Raw genomic sequence first — 23,768 nt, 5'->3', positions numbered from 1 at the left:
AAACATCAGTGATTTAAAGCTTGGCTTAGTCTCTACAGCCCTGAGGATAAAATTCAGCAGAGGTAGAGATGTAAAAGTACATTAGGGTACTACAGTATTTTATTCATTATGTGTGGTTTTTATATCCTGTAATTGTTTCTGGTAAGCCTTAATGAACAATACTTTCATATTTAGAATAGTAATGACATTTAAATGATCACAAATGGTGATTATATTTTGAAATATAATAAATAAGAATAATTCAGCTTACGAATAGCCTCTCGGAACCAATTGTGTTCATAGGTCGAAGACTACCTGTACATACAAACGGTCCATGAACGGTCCTCTTATAAACCACACAAGTGGCCACAGATTTGATGAAAGCAGCTCAGGGAGCCAGTAGCACCATCACAGTCATAGGCAGAAAATATCCATTTGATTTTTGTATAAAAAATACACAACGGATTTCCATGAAACTTGCTAAACGAAAGGAATGTAGGTCAGGATAGCTCAAATATAAATTTGTTGCAGATTCAGAAAAATAATCTATTTCTCTATTTTCACAAAAACTGCAGAACTAATTCCTCTGCACTTTTGTCCTGATGTGGGACATGAGGCAGGCATCTAAACAGACAAATGGGATTCTTTGTTCTTGGGAGGGTATGCTCTCTATATTGATAATCAGGAGTGCGATCTTTCCTGTTGAAAGGGTAACTTTCTCCTCAAAAATGCTCAAAGACTCAACACTCAAACAGGCCTTGCTTGAGTTAAGCTCAAGCAGCTTCCTCTTGAACTGTGTGCTGGCACTAAGACTGCTGCTTGCACAGATTCACTGCAATCCAGCTGTCGCTTTTCTCTTCACACTTGCAAGGACAAGAACTCTCACAGCCTGACGGATATGGAACACATGCACTGGCCATTAATGATGGTTTTTCTGAAGGTCACAACGCCTAGCACCTGTCAAGTGTTCTAATCAATGCTTTAAATAATGAAAATAAAAAAAAACCCCTTTTTTAATGCTTTTTCCACAGGTTAGAAAAATATGTGTTGATTACTGAGCTTTAGAGGTGTTGGCAAGTGGATTTTATTACCGTTGGACACAGCCCAGCTAGTCGTTTCCCTCAGTATTTAGTCATTAAACAAAGCTAAGTTAGTTGGAAACTGGCTGTGTCTTCATCTGTATCCTACAGATATGAGATTGATATTGATTTTCCCTCTGAATGGAAAAAGAGAAAGGATTGTGTGATTCAACAAAAAAGGTCTGGAGTCAGTAAAATAGAATAGTGAGATTGTTTTCTCAACAGAAATAAATTAGTCAATTCAATCCAATCAGCAGACACATTAGGCCAACAGGACAAAGCTGCGAGCAGAAGCTGAGGATTCATTTAAACTGAGTTTTTCGTCGCTCTCACATATTGTAACTGAGCTATTATCACCTCACACTTGTAAATTCCCTCCTGTGATTGGATGTGTAGCAGTGATTGAGAGTGTGTACAGGACAGCACAGGACAGGCACAGCATGAGCACATCACCAGGACAGCTGGAGGCACCAGAGAGCGAGGTGTATGTGCCAGAGAAGCATGTATTAGTAAATCTGACCTAAGCTGCGGATGTCTATGGTGATGTCCACATGGCCGTGCTCTGCACTATGGTACATGGCCTCTCTCAGGGCTCTCAGTTTGGCCTTTCCTGTTCGCAGGGTCCCTCCTCCATTGGCCTGCGATGCCAGTCTCTTCTCTCCAGGCTCAGAGCCTTCGGCCAGGATCTCCTCCAGGGACAGCACATCTCCCTTCTCCTTCTCTGACTGGGCCAGGAGCTTCCGAAATACATTCCTGGAGGAAAGGAAATAAAACCCCTGACAGAGATTAACAGAGAGAAGGGCAATAAGATACTGTGACAGATTGCTTTAAAGTCGAGGCAAGAGGTAAAAGGGGTGTCAAGCTGTGGAAAAGAGGTGAGAAAATTACAAAACCCTGAACATGACCTGAGGTAAAACAGAAAGGAGGAAGGATTGATCACAACAAGGTCAAGAATTGGGCATGAACACATTGTGTTAACTCCACATATTTAGCTCATCCAGTTCTCTGTCTCTGTTGACGTTTGTGCTTAATTAAGCATGAAGTGCACGAAACGGGAACTGATTATCTTATCTGAACGAAGTGAAAGCTGTCGCAAAATAACGTGCTCCAGTCTGTGTTTTCATTAGCACTGTGCACAACATTGCAGTGAACAGTTTCTGCATCAGAATGATGCAACAGTAACAGATGCCCTCCTTGAAAACGATGGACTTCAACATGTAACGTGTGATCACACCCCGAGGATGCATTACTGCACCGTCTGCTTTGGTGAGGAGGAGCTTGTTTAGAACCAAATAACCTCACATCCTGTTTTTGATCACTGATGACAATTCATTTTGGAACTCTTCATAAAATGGTTATTGCTTTGCATTCAGGAACTCTTTTCAACCATTTGAAAAATACAAAACACACAGTTGTCTAAAATAGTGGCTGAAAAAGAAGAGCAGTCTACTTATTGGAAGCCTGGTGGCCCTGAACCCTGCATCATGTCAAAATGAGTCTGGGTAAGATGTGGAATGCCAAACTGTGCCCACTTTAATACCTAAATGGAATTATATGAACTTACTTGGCTTTAAACAGAACCCAAACAATTTATTGTTATTCAGCATATAAGTTAAACATTGGCTAATGTTAACTGGCTTGGAAAAGTATCATCACTTATAGATCTTATCACTTTCCTTGTTGTAGTCCAGCTAAGACTGCAGACAAGTGTATTTTTCAATAAAAACCCACTCATTTTTATTTATAAATCCCATTGAAGAGTCTGTTTATTTCTGAAACGATTTTAAGTAGAGTTGTAACAGTATTTGCATAAATTGCTCTTTTTGCTGCAGCTCTTATTATTTTCAACTTAGTGTTTCATTACTATGATTTTATGATTGAAGCATCTTCAACAGCGCATAAAGGTGAAATTAAAGCAAGGTTGTGGTGTTTACATAGTCTCTGATCTTTTCATCCGTTGCACAGTTAATTGTTAGTCATCACCTGAGACGAGATGAGAAATTTTACACCCCAACATCTCACAACTAGCGTCAGTACTTCTAGTGTTTGCTCACAACGTGCTGCAGCATAATTGTCATACAATAATTGCCTAAATAATACTGCATTGTGTTGCTGGCTTTCCACTCCATTTCCTGACAACTCTCTTTGCCCTGAATGTTAATGGGCTTTGTCTTAGTCAGCTGCAGGGATATGATGTCAAACTGAAGCCTGAAGTGCTGCTGAATGGACTGCAGAGCTTATCGTCACCTGCTGTCTGACAGCAAAACCAAGATATCTGCTTCTCACGCTGCAGGACTTCGTGAGAAGCAGATGGATCAGGGCAGAGAGTGTAAATGGATCAATACTGTGGTAATGGATATATCTCTGGCTGGCTGACAAGCGCGTATGGGTCCCTTTGTGTGATTGCCTGTATTACCTGTGGCCATGAGCTGCTGCCAGACTGTACGAGTTCATGTCTCCCAGAGGAGCAGATGAGATGCCATTTCGACACATGGTGCCGATCATGGGGTCAGCCCCTCTTTCCAGAAGCAAACTCACCAGCTCAAAGTTACCTACACAGGATGACACAGCAAACTTTTACAAGAGGTCAGCACTTTTGTGTTGATTTGTGATGGAGTACATTTGAGTATCATAATTTAAGGAAGAAAATGTGAATTCTTTTAAAATAAAGTTAGTCATTATCTACGCCCACTGTGTTGATAGTACACCTAATGAATTTCTTGATATATTAAATGTTTCTGGAGCCTCACAGTGAAACAGTGTGGTAGTTCTCCCGAAGATAGATCGATAGATATACTTTATTTATTCCAAACTGAGAAATTTAAATAGAGATAGATATAGATAGAGACTTGTTTAATGGAAAAAAGGAAAATAGCTCTGTGCAGCACATTCCAGTTTCCAGATGCCCCAATAATCCCAAAATATTTTTTATAGACATTATGTGGTCAATAATACATTCCAAACACAAAAAGAATGACAATACAAAAATAGCAAACAACAACACAGCAATATAGTATATTAAGCAATGCAGTATGTCCCCTTAAAATCCACCATCAAGGTGTTTATGGATACAGATGGCTAGAAAAGTAGGAAAGTGCAGAGGTGTGAAGAGGTTTATAAAAGAGAAATACTTGGCTTCAAGTTAGTACAGTTGCCTCAGGGTTGCTATAGTAGGTGACTGACTGCATGTGGTAGAAAACTCTGAATTGTGGACTGTGTTTTTATCCCCAGAGAAAAGAGAAGTATTTATGCGATAAAAGCATGGATGGAGTATCAATGAATAGCTGAAAATGAGGCTAATCAACAGTCTATAGAAACTAAAATTAGCTTCAGTTGGACTAGTTACAATGGCACATGATGGTGACTAAATGCTATGAGAATAAAATTGGGGGAGGCTATACTGTACATCTGTTCATCATATACAAAGAAAATAAAGACATTTTCGATATATTTATACTGTACTCATTGCAATTTTATGTAAGACTTTGGATCAGTTTAACATATTTCAGATCTTTCTATTGTAAATTTCCTCTTATTAAATATGCTTAGTGGTCCAGAAACAAAATCACATTACACTAAAATATCCCAAGAATCTTTCGAAAACATACCGTCTATTATTAATAATACAGTAGTGCAAACTGCTACCAGAATCTGAATAAATTCCTCTAAATTTTTAAATTTTCCTGTTGTCAGTCGGTGTTCTGTAGTCAACTTTAGCACAGGTCACACTCATGCTTTAATGCCTTCATATAACAAGAAGATGTAATCAACACTCATGTTGATTCCTTTTTTCTGTGGGATAAATACTGAACCAGTACTGATTGAAATATGGGTTATGATGTAAACACTATTCCCTGGGTGAAAACCCTCTCTTTTCAACCAGTGACATTTCCATATGTAAAGGATGAACCCTAGTCATAGATGCTCCTTCCACAGAGCTGATCCACCACCACTGTGTCCACCAAAAATGCAGAGATTGCAACAGGATTATTTCTTTTCTGTTGGAGTGTTCTCTTTTTACTCTGGCACTCAGCACACCCTCAGTATCCACTGACTGGTTTCCAAGACTACATCAGGAAAGATCACCTGGAATGGCATTATCTCCACAATGTATTTTGCAGCAGCTGTGAACCTCACCAGACCCTGTGGCTTTCTATAATACATGGGCGTCCACCAAAAGGTTACACAGAAAGGTGTAGCAGCTGGACCAGCGATATATCCTTGATACTTTGAGAGTAAATAAGCTTCATCGCTACACTGGTGATTTTCCTTGCTTCTACTTTCCTTCCTTGTTTCAACACCATATTTTGACTGCTCAGCATGGAGATCTAAAAATCAACGTATGCCATCACACACCGGTGCCTTATGTAGACACAAAAAACCCAAATACATGAAATATGTTGCTGAGGTCTCAGTAAAGACTAGTACTCATACCTTGAAAGTCAGAGATGTTCATTTAGATGCTAAACTCCCACATTTCAGTCTGAATGGTTCTAATAAAGTGTAAATCAGCTGAACATATGCCATCAAGGTACCTTTTAGCATTCTCTCATTTCCTGTTGGGTGCTTTAGAAAGAAACAGAGTGACTGAAGAAATGAGATCTGCTCTGTTGAGCACAATATGAATCATAACTAATCCCTACTGATCGAAGAATGGGGGCTAAGTGTAGGCACCAGTATGAAGGTGATTTAGAAACTTCAGTACTGATCTCATCTGACACAGCCAAGGCATAACTCATTTACAATCAACCGTAATGCAATCAGAATTTCTGTATACCTGCATTGCGTATTTCAGCTTCTACATCCTATTAAAGTTAAGTAAGAGTAAAGTAAAACAGGTTGAATCAGTGCACCTGCAAAAATACACTGTGCTTGGAAAACCTCTCACAGTGCTATTCATTAACAGACTAATCCCTGTGACTGTTATTTCATCTACATTATTTATTATTCAATCAGTGGGATGTTAATAGCGTTCATTATCCGGGCCTGAGTTTTAAACATTTGTTATTTGCAGCAACTCCCTATACCTTCTTACAGCTCAGTGTAAAACAGGTTCTCTAATGTATGCCAGTTTTTTATGTTGAAATTAACTGCTATTATATGCTTTAAAAAATATGCACAGTGCTGCAGTGGATATTTGTGTTGCCTCACAGCAAGAAGATTTTGGGTTCAATCCTTTCTGTGCAGCTTGTATGTTCGCCCCATTTCTGCGTGGGATCTGCAGCTTCCTCCCACCTCCAAAAACATGCAGCTTAGGTGAATTGGTCACATCAAATTGTCAGGAAGGGCAAGTATGTGTTTCAGTGGTTGTTTGTCTTTTGTGTGGCACAGCAGCAAGCTGGCGTGTCATCCAGGGTGCGCCCCGCAATTTGCACATAACTGGCTGGGATGACCCATGACCCACAAGGTGGATAAGTGGCTGTACAAGAGAAGATCATGACTCTTCTATAAGAAAATGGATGGATGTTATTATGCTTAATAAAAAATTGTATTGAAGAGATGGGAAAATATGGGATTAATTTTAAGAATGTTTGATATCATGGGAAATTACATTTGAGTCTAGTCAATTGACAAAATCTGTAGCAAGGCATTGAGTGAAAAAAGCTATAAAAACTAGATTATGACCTTCACTAGTAAAAAAGTTATATCACAGTCAAGTAAAAAAGGTACTTCTTGATGCAGGAGTGTTTCTTGTCTGAACTTCTTTTAAGATTTGACTGACTGCCTGGTAATATCACAATGCGATTCAATACAACACATGCCACCAAGACGCTAAAGTACCCTTTATATAAATAAAACCAAAAACCAAATTCCCAAAAATCCATGAATCCTTCATTAGGATCTAATCAAGAATTTACAGGTTTTATTTCCAGGTTTATGGTAATATTTCAAGAAGCTGATGCACGATTGGCAGAAACATTAAAAAAAAGCTTGCAAAATGTAGGTTCAAAGAGTTTAATGAAAACCCATCGAGTGTTTTTCATGTAATCAATTCTGTCAATCAGATTCTATTGAAAACTTAACATCTTTGTTGTAAATAAACAAGTTTTCCAGTTTGTACTATGCTAAACTAGCCAACTGCTGGCTATGGAGATATGTTCAGCAAAAAAAAAAAATCAAATATGGTTCTAAAACCATGTGAATCTTTCTTTAAATCCATGTCGATTTATGCTTTTACACATAACTGCACTCAGTTTGAAGATGAAAACGAAGAATACTTTAATAATCTAGAGAGGAAATTATTTAGCAGCTCATGCTGGCTAAAAATATCTGCTGTTGAGGTTTTTTGTTTTTTTTTACACATGGCTGCTAAAAAAATAACACAATAATGAAAGGCAATTAAAAAAAAAATCAGTATTCTTGACTCTCAGATAGTAATTGAAAGTGATAAGTTAATTAGAGGATGCTACACAGAGTGAGAATGCCTTCTGGTGAGCTCAGAATAAAGCATGCCATGACTAATCTCTTTTGTGCTGTATCGAGAACAATAATAGTCGGGCGAATTATCTGGAAAGTCAAATCGCCGTGTCTTTGTAGTATGCCTATGATTACCTGCTGCAGCGGCCAGCTGAAGAGGGGTTTCCGTGTAATTCTCCGCCCCATCCTGCAGGGCGCCCTCCACATTCGCTCTGTTATCCAGCAACAACTGTAGTGAGGAGGGTTGAGAGGGGAGGGAGGGTGGATAGGGACACAAACCAGGAGAAGGAATAGAGAGGACAAAAACAGGCGAAGGAGACACAAAAGTGTTAGACTCAGGCTTGCTGTGAGGACAAGCCTCAAGTGTTGGAAACCTAAAGCACTTCTTTTTGAGACTATCTGAGGTCTGTACACTCAACACACTCTCAGCTACACTCCCTCATTAGCTCCTGTCTGGTTGGGTAAGGGTTGATGTTGACACGCCTGAGATGAAAAAGAAAGAATCCAAATTCTTTTGCTCGTCCCCAATAAAACAAAAACATCTCTATGTGCTTGTCCTGGTAAATAATTGAAGGAATCCCGAAAGCGATGCTGTTTGTCAGGCTATCAGCCACTTCATACATAAACTACAGCAAGGGAAGGTATTCTATGTTAAAAATTAAAAGAAACTAAGCAAAAACACTAAGATTTGTCATCCCTGAGGCGACGCATCAGGCTGACTGAGCTCTGCTCTGTTTAGTTTGCCTAGGGAAGTGTCCCTCTGCTGCAGAAGCATCCTCGGATTGAGCTATGATGAAAACCACGGGGCTGTGTGACTCATCAACACATCTTCAGGTCATACATTAACATAGATATGAACTGAATCTGGAGAGCTTGTGTTGACCCAAGTCCTCGCCACATAGCTGAGATTAAAAATACTGCACAGATGGGATAAAGGGGGAATAAAAAAATAATAATCATCAGTATTACATTCTCATTTTGGTGCACAGGTCAGGACAAGGGCCAGAGGTTAAAGGTTACAGGTCATAAACGTCACTACCTGCACGACAGGGACGTGTCCGTGTAACACGGCGAAAGTGAGAGGCGTCCCCTGGCGCGTTTCAGGATAAACTGAGGGGTGCTTGTTTACTGTGCTTGGCACCTGGGAAGTCATAGGTGAAGTTCAGGGAGAGAGATATACAGCCGTTAACATTCACAGCTCAGGGTGGGGGATATGGGTGGGGCAGCGAGAAGCAGTAAGGAGGAGCAGTGTAAGCAGGAGGAGAAGTGTGAGCAAAAGGAGTTAAAGGAAAAGGGAGATTCTCTCGAGCAACTTGATTCCAACCTCTCACCTCATGTCCTCACTATAAATCTGCCAGGGCATGGCTCTCTGATCACACGCTGTACTATCTGCCTCGCTCCATCTTCAAATAGCGTTTCATTTCAAAGTGGAATGAAACCAGAGAGGAAACACAACATTGAACAAGACTACAAACGCTGTCCAGACAGGTGGTGCTGACTCAAGAACAAAGCAGCGTCACAGTACGAGTGGAACTGATGCTGTTCTGTAACTTCAGGCTAAATTATACGAACTATTTGTAAATACCTGATGGAAAAACACATTTCATTTGAGCTCTGGTGCTCAACAACTACAGGACTGTTACGGTTTATGTGTTCTCACTGAATACTAATTAATCACTTTTTGATGTGGGGAAGGTTTAGGCTGCATCTCTGGAGGAGTAATTTTATATTTTTAACATAATAAATAGAGTAATTTCCAACCAGACACCTGTTTATGCCCCAGTTCACCTGATTGACAATCAAAAAGGCATACCACATTTATAAAGAAATCAGGATTCCACAATGAGCGGGGGTGTACCCTGCCTTTCACCTGTACTTGACTGGGATAGACTCTGGACAATTCTATAAGCCGTAAAGAGTCTTAAAAGGCTTTGACAGTCTTCAAATGCAGAAATGTTTTCTCCTTGTCAAAAGTGAACGCTTAAGAGTGTAATCAGTCCATCCCTGACAGAGAAGAGATGATAATACAGCTGAAACCTAAAACATCAGCAATGAGTTTCTCATCTTGCTGAAAGTGGTTCAATGTGGAAAAGAAGAATGCTAACAAGACCAAAGACTTGAGCTGTTTTTCTATATGTTCAGGTGAAAGGAGTTAATGATAATAAGAAAGAGGAATATTATTAAGGCACGATTTTTATTGAGTGTTATTAATGACATTTGAAGCAATTGACCTTTTAATCTAAGTACAGTATACGTAAATCCATTAGAGCTTCAACTAAAGTAAGATTTATGCTTTACTCGGTGTCTAGTTTGAGCAGTCTTAGAGGCTTGCATAGGGGAAACTATCTCAAAAAATAAATAAATAAAGAGGAACAGGCCACATTCATTAGATAGAATACCTATGCCAAGGCTGAATAACCACCACACCACAAAAAGTTAAAAAAACCAACCCAAAACGCTATTGTATTGTTTGTCGGTTCAGGACTGTGACCCATTTGTAGCCGTAGTGTTAAGTATCCCATAGCCTCTAAATACATTTGTATGGTCAGACTTTTACCTATTAAATTGTTACTTTTGTATATACAAAAACTTTTGACATGCTTTTCCTGCCAGTCATTTTTTTAAAAAGAACAGGACATATTTAACAATTTATTGGGATACATTGTATAATTTTTTTTTGTTTTACTCAAATTAAAGATCTGAGAGGATTTACACTACTGTTCCCAACAAATCAAAAACATTCATCCCTCATTGTAAAACATGCCTTAAACCAGGAGATTAGTTTTGTAAAAATGAGAACCTTTTGAGATTAAAAAGCCATTTACCTACAGGTAGGTGACAGATAGTGTGTCACAATCTACCTCAAAACTTTGGAGACTTCATTAGTAATAAATGAGAAAATATGTTTCTTGTAGAAAAGTCCTTTAAATATTTATCGATCAGATTGGGCTGATGAATTATACAGGTAGCTCCTTGCTTTTGAGTCAACACACCTACCCTGAAGAGAGACATGATTCCAACGGGGCAATCACAACACTCAACAATGAGGTCAGAGTGATGGAAGAGAGTCCACAAAGCATTTCTAGTCTGGAATATTCAGCTAAGGTTAAAGCAACTACACACAGAAACAGGACACACTGCACACAAGATGTGCAACTGTTCTTATGAATGCTAATAAGTAAGAGCAATGCAGGTCATGCCTAATGTACAATCTGTAGCAATTTACACTAAGTGCACACACTTTGATAAGGTATAAAGCAAACAACTGCTGAGTGTCTACAGCATATAATGTGAAAAAGTGACTGCCTGTACAGAGAAACTGTCGGCGGATTATTATTCTATATCTGACTAGAGACAAACTAGCCTCTTACAAATGATCCTCTCTTATTGCTTATCAGTGCACTTCATGTAATAGGCTGCCAGGGGAGAGGAGAGCATGCAGACAGTAGGTAAAAGTCAATGTACACAGAGGAGGGGGAGAGCAACACAATGCAGGTTTATCGTTTTCACTGATACAACAAATATCAAACAGTTAGGACAAAAAAAAAATGCTGAATTGATTTTGTTAACACCGACCTCACTGTTGATGTCGGCTCCAGCATCAAGCAGCATCTGGACCATGGCCTCATCGCCGCGCACACAAGCGTACATGAGAGGGGTCATTCCCTGTGGAAGGGGTACAGAGAGGATGTTCGACAAGGTTTACAGGCTGGATTTATTCAAAGCACTTTAGCAGAGGAGAGGTTATTGATTTAAATTTCAATCAATCACAATTTTCTTATTTGAAAATTACAACAAAAATAATAGTCTCCTAGAAATCACTTTTGTTAATTTCACAAAGCAAATTTACATTATGGAAAAAGAGTGTAGAGCAATTACATTTTCATCCCACAAATGCAAGTTTTCTTAATTAAAATACATGCCAAGTGGTAGAAATACTGAAACACAGCACACTAGTAGTCGAATGTCCCCATTTAAAGAAGCAGTTTCTCCAACTTTGGTGTGTTTGCGACCTTATAATAGCATTGCACTTAAATAATGCCTTGATAGCTCTTTAAAATGTAATACTTTATGTCACCAAATGATTTTGTCCCAAACTTGCTGTTAAACTGGTTCACGGTTAAATAACAAAAAAGCAAGCGGGAAAATAACAACCCTTAAATTTTTTGTGATTTTCCCAGTTAGAAACTCATTTTTGATTGCTCCCATGCCACTGATTAATAAATATTGTATTCCTGTGGAATACAATGACATTATTGTAATAATCATTTTATGCTGCCCGTCTCTTGGAGATTGACCTTGCAAACTAATTTCCAACAGCATATATATCTATATGGGAAAAATAATTACTGACTGCATTATGTTTATGTGACAGAATTAAAGACTGAAGCAGTATGGGGCAGGCTATGGATGGAGGGCATACAGTACAAAACACAAACGGTCTGGACTGAGATCAGTGGTTTGGTTTAGTTAACCCACAAACAAGTTTTTTTCTTGTCGAGTGTCAAAGAAAACAGTCAATATTTTACAATGTATGAAGAGAAAACCAAACTGGTCGACACTACTTTCATATGGAATGCTTACATACACTATATGTTAATGCAAAGATGATTTTATATAAAATAAAATCCTAGTTTAACAAATATTAATATTTGGTTTTTAATTTTGAACAAGTAACAATAAAGAACTTTTTATTCAAATATGTTTGAAAATGGAAGATTTAGAGTAATAATACATTTCTGTCACTGTTTTAGAAAATTAGAGATTTTCAGAGTTACTGATGCATTATTCAATGGATAATATACAATTAAAATATATTTCACTACATGGACAAGTATGAACTGTACATCTGGCAGCAATTGTTGGTATTTCAATCACAATTTTATTGCATCTTTAGACATTGCCAGTGATGTTCTCTCAATGCAAGTTCATTAACAATCACCTCATTTCAAATTTGCATTGATCAGTTTCTGACCCTCAGCTAATAGCCACATGCAATTGATCATGTTGCTTTGTTATTTCATGGGGTTAACGAACTCCGTGAAATTGTACGTGAAGGGAAATTCTTTGCTCATTTCTCTTAACTCTGCCATGAAAAACATGGATTTCATGGTGATCAGCAAAGCTCTTAAGAGACCATTAACGGTCCTACAGGAAGCTCGTCGGCAGCTGTGCTTGTTGGCGCTGGTAGCCTATAGGAGGTCTTTAAATAAACCTTTTTTTTTCAGTAACCTCTGGAGTTGCTATAGCGCTATCCAGATGACTGCCTAAAAGATGCATTTCAAGACGTTTTTATTCATAAATGTTAATCTTCCAAACATGATCACAACTGCCTTAAATAACTGCCTTTTCAAAAGCACTGACAGTAGGACATTGACACTTAAATACACCTTATTGTTTTTCCATATGCTACCATATGTTCTTAAGCCTGAAACACGGACTCACATGATCTGCCATGGTCAGAAATGAGGATACGTGTAAGTAAAAGATAAATAATAAGAGAGATTTATTCCAAGTTCTTCTCATTTATCAGACTATCTGGACTAAAAGATTCACAGCATTTATGGAAAAGCTTCCAGTGGCCAGACTTCAATCATATGTCTGATCTGCATCATTATGCTGAAAATAGGGTTTTTACAAAGCTCATAACACCACAGTACTTTATGTTGGAGACTGACATCCCTTTGTGGTGATTCATTCTGAAATATTTCCTGGACACTGATCCACTTAATCAGCTGAGAGACTCTGGACCCTGATGATCATTGCCATGAGTTCAAATGACTCTCAAAATGATGGACTGCAGCTTTTACTTTATTGCTCCTGAAGCGGCGCCGAGTCTTTAGCACCATTTAACTAGAAATAAAAGTGTTTGCGTCACCAGGAGTCAGAAGTAAAAATGTCAATCTGTTGCTCAAAAGCGCACTAAATACTAAAAGTCTAATTCAGGTCGGTTCCAATCAAGCCACAGGAGTGAATCTCAGACGATTCAACCTGTCAAGAGCTGTGGAAAACCCAAAAGTTACATGTTTATGAAATATTAATTAGACAAGGAAAACAGGGCTTTCTCCAAAAAATAAATCCCCAATGTCCACAGATATAACGATTTCTATTTTGACAGCATATTAAATAAATCTGACACATGTAAAGATTTTAAGAAGGTTCATAACTAAAGTAAAACAAGATATAATATCAAGGGTGAGTTTTGATGGGTTTTTTTTTTTATCATTTGAGGTCAAGATACTGTACTTTCATTATTATATGATTTTTTTTAACTTTCATAATTAAATTCTAATTATGAAAAACTAGAGTTGACATTAAGCTATTTGTGACTCATTTTTTCTCTACATAATAATTCTCAGCTCCTTTATGTTGAGGATTATTCATCTTATAATAATGTGATAATGACATGTTGATAAAATGAACATTTTTGGGTTCTGGTCAATCCAGACAAAGAGTCAACAAACAATTTGATGACATCCCCTTCAATCTTGGGAAAATATGTGGGTTTCTATTACTATCTCTCATTTTATTCACATCTACTACATGAGAGAACAATTATTATTATTGCCTTCTTCTGAGTTAAGAGAAGTTATAAAGTGCCTTTTTATATGATTCTTTTTAGATGTTTGATGTTCATATTGGGATGCGACACTGCTGTCCAGTATGGATTTAGCTTACTGAAAGGCATGTGTGGGGCTCTATGTACTCAAAATATTCTGTTTTAAAGACACATGAAGAATTTGAATCAATGCCTAAGAAAATTAAACTTGTTAGCAATCGTTCCACTGCTCCTGGTGTGTGATATGTCTATCATATATGCTTGAAGTGTGTGTGCTAAATGCCCACTTGTTCGCTCATGCTGTTGATGCCATCAGGCCCCAGCAGGTTCACAGCTTGCTTGACCAGGTCTGTCCGTCCACAGTTGAGCATCCTGAAGCCCAGATCTTGCAGGAACTTGGCCTCTGTGGAGGCAGCATCCAGTTTTCTGGTAGCGCAGAAGCAATCCTCTGCTCTGCAGATGGAAACAGCAGATCCATTACTGGGATTAATTGGGAGCATTTCTCAGAATCTGTGACTATACATCTCTGCTGCATATACGGGGAAATGAGTCATATGCACTTTGGTTTTATAGTTGGAACCACTGCGTGCGAGTATCTAAGATACTCACCTGTTTGAATTGTTTCACCAATGTCTGCTTTTTTTAAGTAATCGTTTCCCTTTCCGTACTTCTAGTTCTCTACTTGTTTCAATTTCAAAACTAGCACTTCTCGCCTTATTTTATACAACTCATTCCTACTCATTAATGTCTCATGAAGCCTGTCAGTAGAAACCGTGAGGAGTCATCAAAGCTAATGCTTCCACGAGTCACAGAACATTTTCATGCTGTTCATCCAATTATATCCGACATATTTGAAGAGATGTTAATTGGCAATTCACACTTTTCAGAGCATCTATTGTTATTTTTCTCCAAGTATTCCACAAGTGAGGAGACCTTGAAACAACTGACACCAACACAAAATCGAAACAGATGCCATGTGATAACAGTTGTGTGTCCATGTGACACAGGAGAATGAGGGATTGAGGGGAGGAGAGAAAAACACTGTAAATCAGACAGAAACACTCAAATAGAAGATTTATGCCCAAATTTGCTGTTAAATTTGTCTCAAGTTCTTCCCGGACTCGCTCATCCTGGAGGACCTTATCAGCTACCATTGTTTTAATGAACCCAGCGACATCATTTGTTCCTTTCTATTGCAGGCGGACTTTGTTGTAAGTATCATATTCTTACTTTATTTGTCTTGGCTCACAATCCACACCAGGGAGCAGCAACCTGGCAGACTGCCTCACATCATCACTGTCCACAGAGAAGCTTCGGCGATGCTCAGTGTGGGCGACCGCCACTCGGATCCACTCCATCAGTGGAGGCAGTACCAGAAATGGCCTACAGGGAAACAACAGTTTGGGAGTTACACGAAAAATATAAATTGGTAGAATCAAAATTATGATTTAGACAATTCACAGTCAAACCTATTGATGGAAATAAACCAGAATAAAAGGTAAATTAGTAGAAATTTGAGTTCAACATTCAGGTTGCAAGTCCACAGGTCTGCAAAATTAAATGTTGGCTATGGTAGAAAGGGTTTAGAATAATTCAAATGAACGTGTTGTGTTGGATTTTTGTTATTACATATGAGACATTTGACTTTTTTCTCATTGGTTTAATATAGGTGAGGCTTTTTTTGGTTTCTCCTACCTCATTTTGTATACTTATTGCCTCGTGTTCTTGTATTTGTTTGAGGTTGATTTTCCTCTGGATTTAAATCATTCCTTGTTTCATGGTTTCTGCTCGACTTTGATCGCTTCTTACCTGTTGTGTGATCATACGATTGTTGTCATACCTGACCTGCCTCTCTGGATTATCTGACACTTTTTGATTTGTCGCAGTTGTATCTTGTTGTCTCCTCTCCTTTCCACAGAGGAAATAGTTTCTTACCAGTTTCACAGGTTTGAAACAAGATGTTCCATTTCCTATATGAGTGTGTTGAGCTTGGTTTGCTCAGGATGTTTTGCCCTTCACACCTCGGTACTTACATGCTCAGTAAACCCTGAAGTCTGCTTCACGCGTTGTCTGCATTTGGTTTCTGCTTTTCAAATGAGGATTTAGAAATCATTAAATCATAACGTCATCCTCTTACAATAGTTGCCTAAAACATATTTTTAAAAATTTTCAGGAAAAATAACACAAACATGACATATGACTCTTTGTGATTATATCATGATATATCTTTTGTTTTGTTTTTTCAAATTTATTTATTTAATATATGTATATATAGTATGTGTTATTACATAATATATACTTTATTAATATATTAATAGAATTTTTAAATAATGTTTTCAAGCTGATAAAATATAGCCCTTAAAAAAATGACAGTACATCATTTATAAAGCTCTGTTTACTTCATTGACTTGTCAGAATGACAGAATCAAGTAATGAGAACATTGGTCCAACAGCGAAAGCCATAAACGTTAATTAAAGATAACAGCTCATAGAGCTGAAGAGGGCTACACCAATATTAATTTTTTTTACAGATTGCCTAGAAATATATCTACTGTAGAGGCTGCACTCAACACAAACACGGTTATTACGTCATTTAATCTAAATCAGTAAAAGGCTTGCTTAGCTGACATGTTCATCTTTCATCATTTATTTACAGGATTAGTGTGCGTGTGGAGAGTCTCTTGTCAAATAACCTGTAAATCACCTAATCTGTCACACACTCACATGCTCCCATGAGGTTCTGCCTATTTCTCTTTTACCCCACAGTGCAAGAGCGGCAAAATTCAGGCCAATCGTTCATCAGATATTTAACTGCTTTACTTCAAGTTAGCCTGCAGAATGAAGATTTATCTCGTTTTATCAGCTATTTACAGAACTTAATACTCAAACATCAAATTCTTTGGCAAATATTTGCTTTCTTGTTGAGACAAACATATTCTGTCCATATTATAAAATAATGCATGTATTATTGCTGCTATTTACATTTCCCCCGATGCAAATAATAGATTAGAATAAATTCTGAAGGTACAAAGATGATCTTCAGTGTGCCACTTCCTGGTTTGAGCGGACCTTAATTCATCTCTAATTCAAAGGCCAGCAGCTGTTTAAAATTCCCTCAGATAGCAGTACCACATTTCTAACCTATCTGTAATTTTTAAATATCAAACAAATATATACAACTACATCTGGTGGATAAACTGTTTAAATGAGTGTTTTCTTGTTTTGTTATGCCTCTCAATGTCAAAGTTGTCATAAAAGAGATGGGTTTCCTTGACAAACTTCAGGTTTACATTCTACTTGAGTTCACCCTTTGGCAGTGTGCCTTTGTACATCCCACTCATTCATAATAATGATTCTACCTAGTGAATATAAATGGTTCCTTTGGCCAGGAGAATTTTCATTTACAAACAGAATGACCTTGGGATACAGCTCATACAGACTGTATGTGCATTTTGCAGTGACGTATTTCTGAAGGAGATGATTGGTAATCATGCTTGAGAAATTTGATGCACAAGGTTCTCATAATGCATATATTTATTTAGATTTTAATTAATTTAATGCAGTCCAGCCAACGTCCTTTAATGGACATTTACTCAGAATATGTTAACAACAAACGCACTTATTCTACAAACACTGTAATCAAGGCATAGTTAACCCTGACTCATCAGATTTTACTGCAGATAATAATAAAGGCTTTTAAATCCTGGAAGACTTCTCAGATGTACATTAGAAAACCTTTAAAGAACAACATTATAGAGGATAATTTCATATACCAGCCAATGAAATCATATTATGAATCCATCAGTAAAGCTCCAAGTAAAGCTCTCTCTCTCTTTCTCTCTCTCTAAAAAGTAAAACAAGAAGTGGCGAGCCGGTTCTTACAGACCAAGAGTTTTATAGATTAAAAAAAAACTAAGGAAAAAAGTAAAAGACGTGATTGTAGAAGAGATTATTGTGGAGAACGGATAATTTTTTTTCCCCCAAATTTTGTCCGTTTTTTTAGTTTGATAAATGTTAAAAGGTTGGATTTTTCTTTGTTCAGAAAACACCCAGTACAATTGAAAATCTTCTGTAAGTGAAACTCTTTTGGATTTTGAGTCAACATGATTATTTTGTAATTTGACTTTTATGAATAAACGTGATGTTAAAAATCTCTCTCTCTCTCTTTCTCTCTCTCTCTTTCTCTCTCTCTCTTGACCCTCTGGCAACTATAATTTCTTGAAAAAAATAAAGAACCACAGACTCAACTGAGAGCAACCGTGTGGGACTGCTGTATTTACCATGCAAAGATGCCTGGCCCTTCTGTTAATTTGCTGTTAGCACATGTTTAACTAAGGAAGCAGCTCTTATATATAAACACACCATGTTTGATTCATCTACAGTATATTTTGTGTGCATAATTTTTTTCATCCCACAACAAACTCTATTCTCATCTTTACACCTACAGTCTGCCAGGAATTTGAACTCTGGCAAGAGTTGTTTCAGTGCTTCACTGAGCTTACTGATGAATGTAGCCAGAGCTCCTCCCTTTCCTCAAAGTCTCTCACTGACTGAAGCTTCATGAAAGACGTATATACCCATCTTGGCTTGAAAAAAGTGAGGCCCAGGCTGGAATGAAAACACTCAGGGTAATGTTATCCATCGACACAGACAGCAAGCCCATAGCAACAACTACACCCTGAGCTTCCAAGTCCAAAAACTCCTTATACGGAGTCAGGGGCAAAATGGGGCACTGACACGGATAACTTTGGCTCTGCCTCTCTTTTAAATTCCTCTATGTACTTCACTGTCCTTGTAAAATTCAACTTTTGAAGTAATAAATCAATTCTATATCTCTAAAGCTAATTTAATATCAGACAACTGTTTAAGGCTCTGGTGCAAAAGTCATTCAAGCAATTTACTTCCCTTCAATAATTTCTATTCTGCAGAAGCCTTTTCTGAAGCTTCACATGAAAGCACTGAAACACTATTTTGTCTCATTTAATATTACTCTAGTCTTACTTTTTCATCACTGTCTTGATCTGGCCTATTTCTACTTGCCTTTATCCTTTCAGTAGAATGCAAAATAGTGAATTTTCTCCATTGGGAGCTGAGAGCCTCCTGACATGTCACTCTGCCTGCCATTCTTGATGCTCCCCTGGGTCGTCAGAATGGAGCGTCATCTCCTCAGAGTGGAGGAAAAACGTTGGAATATCTGTCCATGTATCCATCCAAGTGAAGTCCCCCTGTTCCCCATCAATCTTTTCAATTCCTAGGGCAATGTCAGTGCTGACTAGCCCTCACAGCATCTTGCAGGATCATTTGTGGGGCTAAAAAGTTGTGTGAAAAGACAGGGATGTCTGTACTAATCTTTAGAATATTGCAAGTTATTCCAGAGTGACAGAGGCAAGATGACTTAAGTGACAAGTGTTTCTGCTTATAACATTTTGGAGTTACATCCTTTGAATGTCTTCCCTGTGAGTCAGAAATGGAGATCATAGACTTTGGCAATTCAATTTTAAATTTTGTGTATATTTATCAGAGAATAGGTGGTCTTGATTAAAACCTTGATGAGAAGAGATGCTGTTGGTGACGCTGTAGAATTCAATTCCCAAATTTAGCAAAAAAAACCTTGCCTAAATTTAAAGCATTAAATTGCTCATCCTGTATGGAGACTACACATACCAATATCACATACCATGACTGATCATAATTTACCAAATATTGTGTGTAGGTGGTTTATGGTTACTGGTGAATCAGACAGATTGTATGAGTTATCAGTTTCGTAGTCCATAACAGCAGCCAGGCATGTTATAAATGAAAGTGTAACATCAACACATGTCTGAAGTTGTGCTTCATAGAGGATGTCTATTTCTGCCTCACATTTGCACCACATTGCCTGTTTTGGTGGTAAATGTGGATATATTAGACCCTCCACTGTGACTTTTGGATGGTTCATAACTAAACTAGGTCACATGTTTCAAAGCAAAGGGCTGTTGACCTTGAATCTTGGACCTGCTCAACGTTTCTGCCTGTTAAAAAGCAATTTTGCCTTTGTTTTACTTTGGTTGTTATTTGGTGCTATACTGATAAAACTGCCCTGACTTGACATTTATTTCTGTTGGGGATAAACTTAACCAGTGGGATCTTGTAGACAAGATCTTCATTAAAATCTCAAGCTGGCAAAATTATATCCTTATTTGTTTGTGTCCTCCCAACCTGTCCTTCATCATCTGCTTTCAAGTTTGTTCATAGTTGTTCGAAACTTTCAGACACTGTGACTTTGATTCTGATTAATAGTTCAACTGTTCTAGTAATGTTCAATGCATTTTTACTTTTGCCCATTTTCTCTCCTGAGACACAGTGCTTAGGGACTCTTATCCCTCCAAAAACACCTTAGGCCTTTTCCCAATCATGATATCCACACGATGCCACCAGACAGCAGCATCACGTCAAGGTAGAACTGAACTCACCTCTCAGTCTGCAAGGTGACTTTGGAGGGCTCAACGTTAGGGTTCTCCCATTCCATCTGTGGACAGTGCATGAAGTAACATAGGGTATAGAGCGCTTCGGGCTCCCAGTGCACTGTGAGGTTGGTCTTCTGGTGGACTGGAGTCCCGTTGCTGGGGTTTTTGATGTGCAGCGGCTGTAGGTGGTGCATAGCCCGGGACACCAAATCACCTGGAGGATTATTTTTATGTTTGAAAATGTGCATAGACTTCACAAACACTGGGTTACAGAGACAAGATATATATGCAATGTATCTTTTCACAGAGGAATGATGTTGTCAAAATAAAATCTTATCAAAATGTGCACTTTGAGTGCATATTAATGTTTTTGATCATGCCTTTGGCATGTGAGTACTCACGGCACTTCACTGATGAAGAGAAGTGCTTCTTCATTCAGAGACCTTCTGATTCACCCTACATTTAGTCATACTCATATGTCCACGGAGTCCTTGTTGAGTGGGAAATTGCTGGCTTGAAATGACATCTTACGCACATCCTCCTCTCTTACCATTAAGAGACCGAATTATTTTTCACTGTTTTCATCTTTTTTTTTTATGTGACCAAGACAGGAAAAAGTATCTGTGTATGTGTGAATGTACTGTATATATGCTAACTTCTTACTTTAAGAAGTCCAACAGACAGGTGAATATCATCCATCCATCCATCCATCCATCCATCCATCCATCCATCCATCCATCCATCCATTTTCATGACCATAATCATGGATATGTCTAGCTAAAGTGTTCATAGCTTCTAACATGGTTTCAATCAGAAGTGATATAACCTCAGCAGAGAGACGACGGGTTTAAAACAAACACTCTTATGGTAAAGCCTGATTATCGTGGTTTTTCAGGAGGTAACAGTACACACTTTGTTGGGTGCTGTTTTGGCTCGTAGTGTTTTTATTCAATGACTATTGGCATTGAAAACGAGTCTGCCATTCATAAGGGAGAAGTTTATTTTCAAATGTTTTCTACAAAAATCTGAAAACTGTAATCTGGGCAACATGTGGTATATTTCAGGTTGAGGCTGTGTTTTTCAAAATGAAACTCAGAATTCAAATGGTGTTGAAAAATTCAAATAATTTTTAACACAGGGGGGGTAAGACTGCAAATTTGAATACGAGCCCAGTGCTGGTATTTAGAGTCATAATTCTCTAATTTAGGGTTTAGGGTTTAACAACTTCACAGCAGCTTATCGATGAGGCTATTAGCGAGGCATTTAAGAATAACGACGCTGCTCTGAGAGGGAGCCGTAGGGTACATTTTTCATAAAGATGGATGTCCCCATTGAACTGATTATTTACAGAGGTTACTGGAAGGCACACAGGACGGTAGAACGGTCAGATTTAAGAATAATGCATTGTGCAATTTCCTCCGGGATTAATAAAGTTCTATCTATCTATCTATCTATCTATCTATCTATCTATCTATCTATCTATCTATCTATCTATCTATCTATCTATCTATCTATCTATCTATCTATCCATCTATCTATCTATCTATCTATCTATCTATCTATCTAAATAGACAGCTAATGCTGTCCATTTACTGCATGTAACATACGTGTTAGCAGGTACATGTAAATGTAGCTACAGTATGTAGAGATAAGGATGTTGAGGATGGATTTGACGGGCGAGGGGATAAGAGGAAGAGCAATGACGACGTTCATAGATGCAGTGAGGGATGACATGAAGGTGACTGATGTGAGGAAGGAGGAAACAGGAGAGTGATGGTATTGGAAGATGATTCTCTGTGGCAATACCAAAAAAAAGAGAAGAAGACTTGAAGGCTCAACATCTTGGATTTTTAGGAAAACATCATCGCCTGAATCCCGTGAGTTCATAGATACATGACTTACTGAATAAAACATGGTCTGTGAAAAATCTGACACTCTGAGCTCTGGTGCAACAGTGAACACAGTATAGCTTGACACATTCACATGATTTTTCTCTTTTGTTTTATTTCATTTGATTGTTTATCCCAAAAATAATCTTTCTGCTCAGGGAACGAGGCCTGGGTTGAAACCTTGTTCCTTCGACAGGATGACATAATGCGTCTTCACCCAAGGTTCGCCATCCGTCAGACCAAAGGCTCTTGACAGAGTTCACAGGCAGTCAGACATCACAGTACAGTTTTCACTCCAGGTTCACAGACAATTCTATCTAAAAAATATTAACACACCAGGACATGAATTAAATTACTATGCTGTTTCAATAAGGAAATAAAGTTCTAATCTCCAAGAATGTTTTTTTTTTATTGCAGCAGGTAGGGGGAATAGGTTCCTACACGATCACATTATTTTCTGCCAAAGCTACTACAGTTGGATGTATTTTTATTACAAATATTTAGTCTGACATCTTCTGCCAGGAAAAATGTTGGATCACTATAAATCAAATGTTCTTAAACCACATGAACCAAGTTTCTAGGTTTTCTAAAGTTGAATACTTGTCAGCTAATGCTGACTGAGGTTGTTCTCAAAAGTTTCACTCTAAATGTTCCAAATATAATTGTTAAATTCTTAAATTTATGATCTGAAGTCAAGGTTTAGGATTTTAAATGAGTAAATAGGTTTGTTATCATCTTACTGAAGAATAGTTATACAGGAATAATAATGGGAAGAAACTTTTTATTTAACATTAATTTTTGCAATGGGTACAAAAAAGTACGCAATTAACATTAAGGGTACAGTGGTTTTAAACTTTGTGTTAATTTAGTTTTTTTAAACATTCTTTAGGTAATTTTATGAACAAAATCATTGCCCTCTCCAGTATCACAAAGTGAAAATCTACAGATTTATTGATCTATTCAGTTCTGTGTTAATTCTGTGTTTTGCCATAATTTATTTGTGATTTCAATGGCTGATGGGACAGATGAAAAATCTTGACATGTTACTTTCACTATCATTTAAAACAAAATTGACTGTACATTCTGCAGCTCTGCAGAAATTACAGGTCAGCATGATAAACTACATACAGATTGCAAGTCTTGCCACACGTTCGCATATATATACCAGGAGCATTTTGAAACAAACACTTTTTGACATAGTGATGAAGGAAATAAAACTAAACAAAATAAAACATGTTATTGCAAACACTCTGGTCAGTAGAAACCACTACATCTAATTTTCCACTATGACATATATAACACATGAAGCAGCCATCATTGAGTCAAAAGGTCACTTCCACTCTGCACTCAGAACTTCACTCTCCCTTTCTTTCATTAATTGATCCAGTGACTTTGCTTT

At 37.8% G+C, this 23,768-nt stretch overlaps 1 protein-coding gene across 1 annotated transcript in view; it reads right to left on the bottom strand.

Moving 5' to 3' along the window:
• The window catches only part of btbd11a (BTB (POZ) domain containing 11a), a 149,374-nt gene that overhangs the window by 8,612 nt on the left and 116,994 nt on the right, over positions 1-23,768 (bottom strand). Inside the window, exons 3-10 of the mRNA XM_068307099.1 lie at positions 20,487-20,694; positions 15,265-15,417; positions 14,322-14,487; positions 11,052-11,141; positions 8,515-8,616; positions 7,611-7,704; positions 3,475-3,610; positions 1,579-1,811 (exon numbers count right to left, since the gene is read on the bottom strand). Coding sequence (XP_068163200.1) covers positions 1,579-1,811; positions 3,475-3,610; positions 7,611-7,704; positions 8,515-8,616; positions 11,052-11,141; positions 14,322-14,487; positions 15,265-15,417; positions 20,487-20,694 — 1,182 coding nt within the window. The remainder of the gene's footprint in view (positions 1-1,578; positions 1,812-3,474; positions 3,611-7,610; positions 7,705-8,514; positions 8,617-11,051; positions 11,142-14,321; positions 14,488-15,264; positions 15,418-20,486; positions 20,695-23,768) is intronic.

This window comes from Antennarius striatus, chromosome 22 (assembly GCF_040054535.1).
Source record: "Antennarius striatus isolate MH-2024 chromosome 22, ASM4005453v1, whole genome shotgun sequence".
Taxonomy (NCBI): Eukaryota; Metazoa; Chordata; class Actinopteri; order Lophiiformes; family Antennariidae; genus Antennarius; species Antennarius striatus.
The sequence above is the reverse complement of the archived record's forward strand: the minus strand, read 5'-3'. Positions and strand labels throughout refer to the sequence as shown.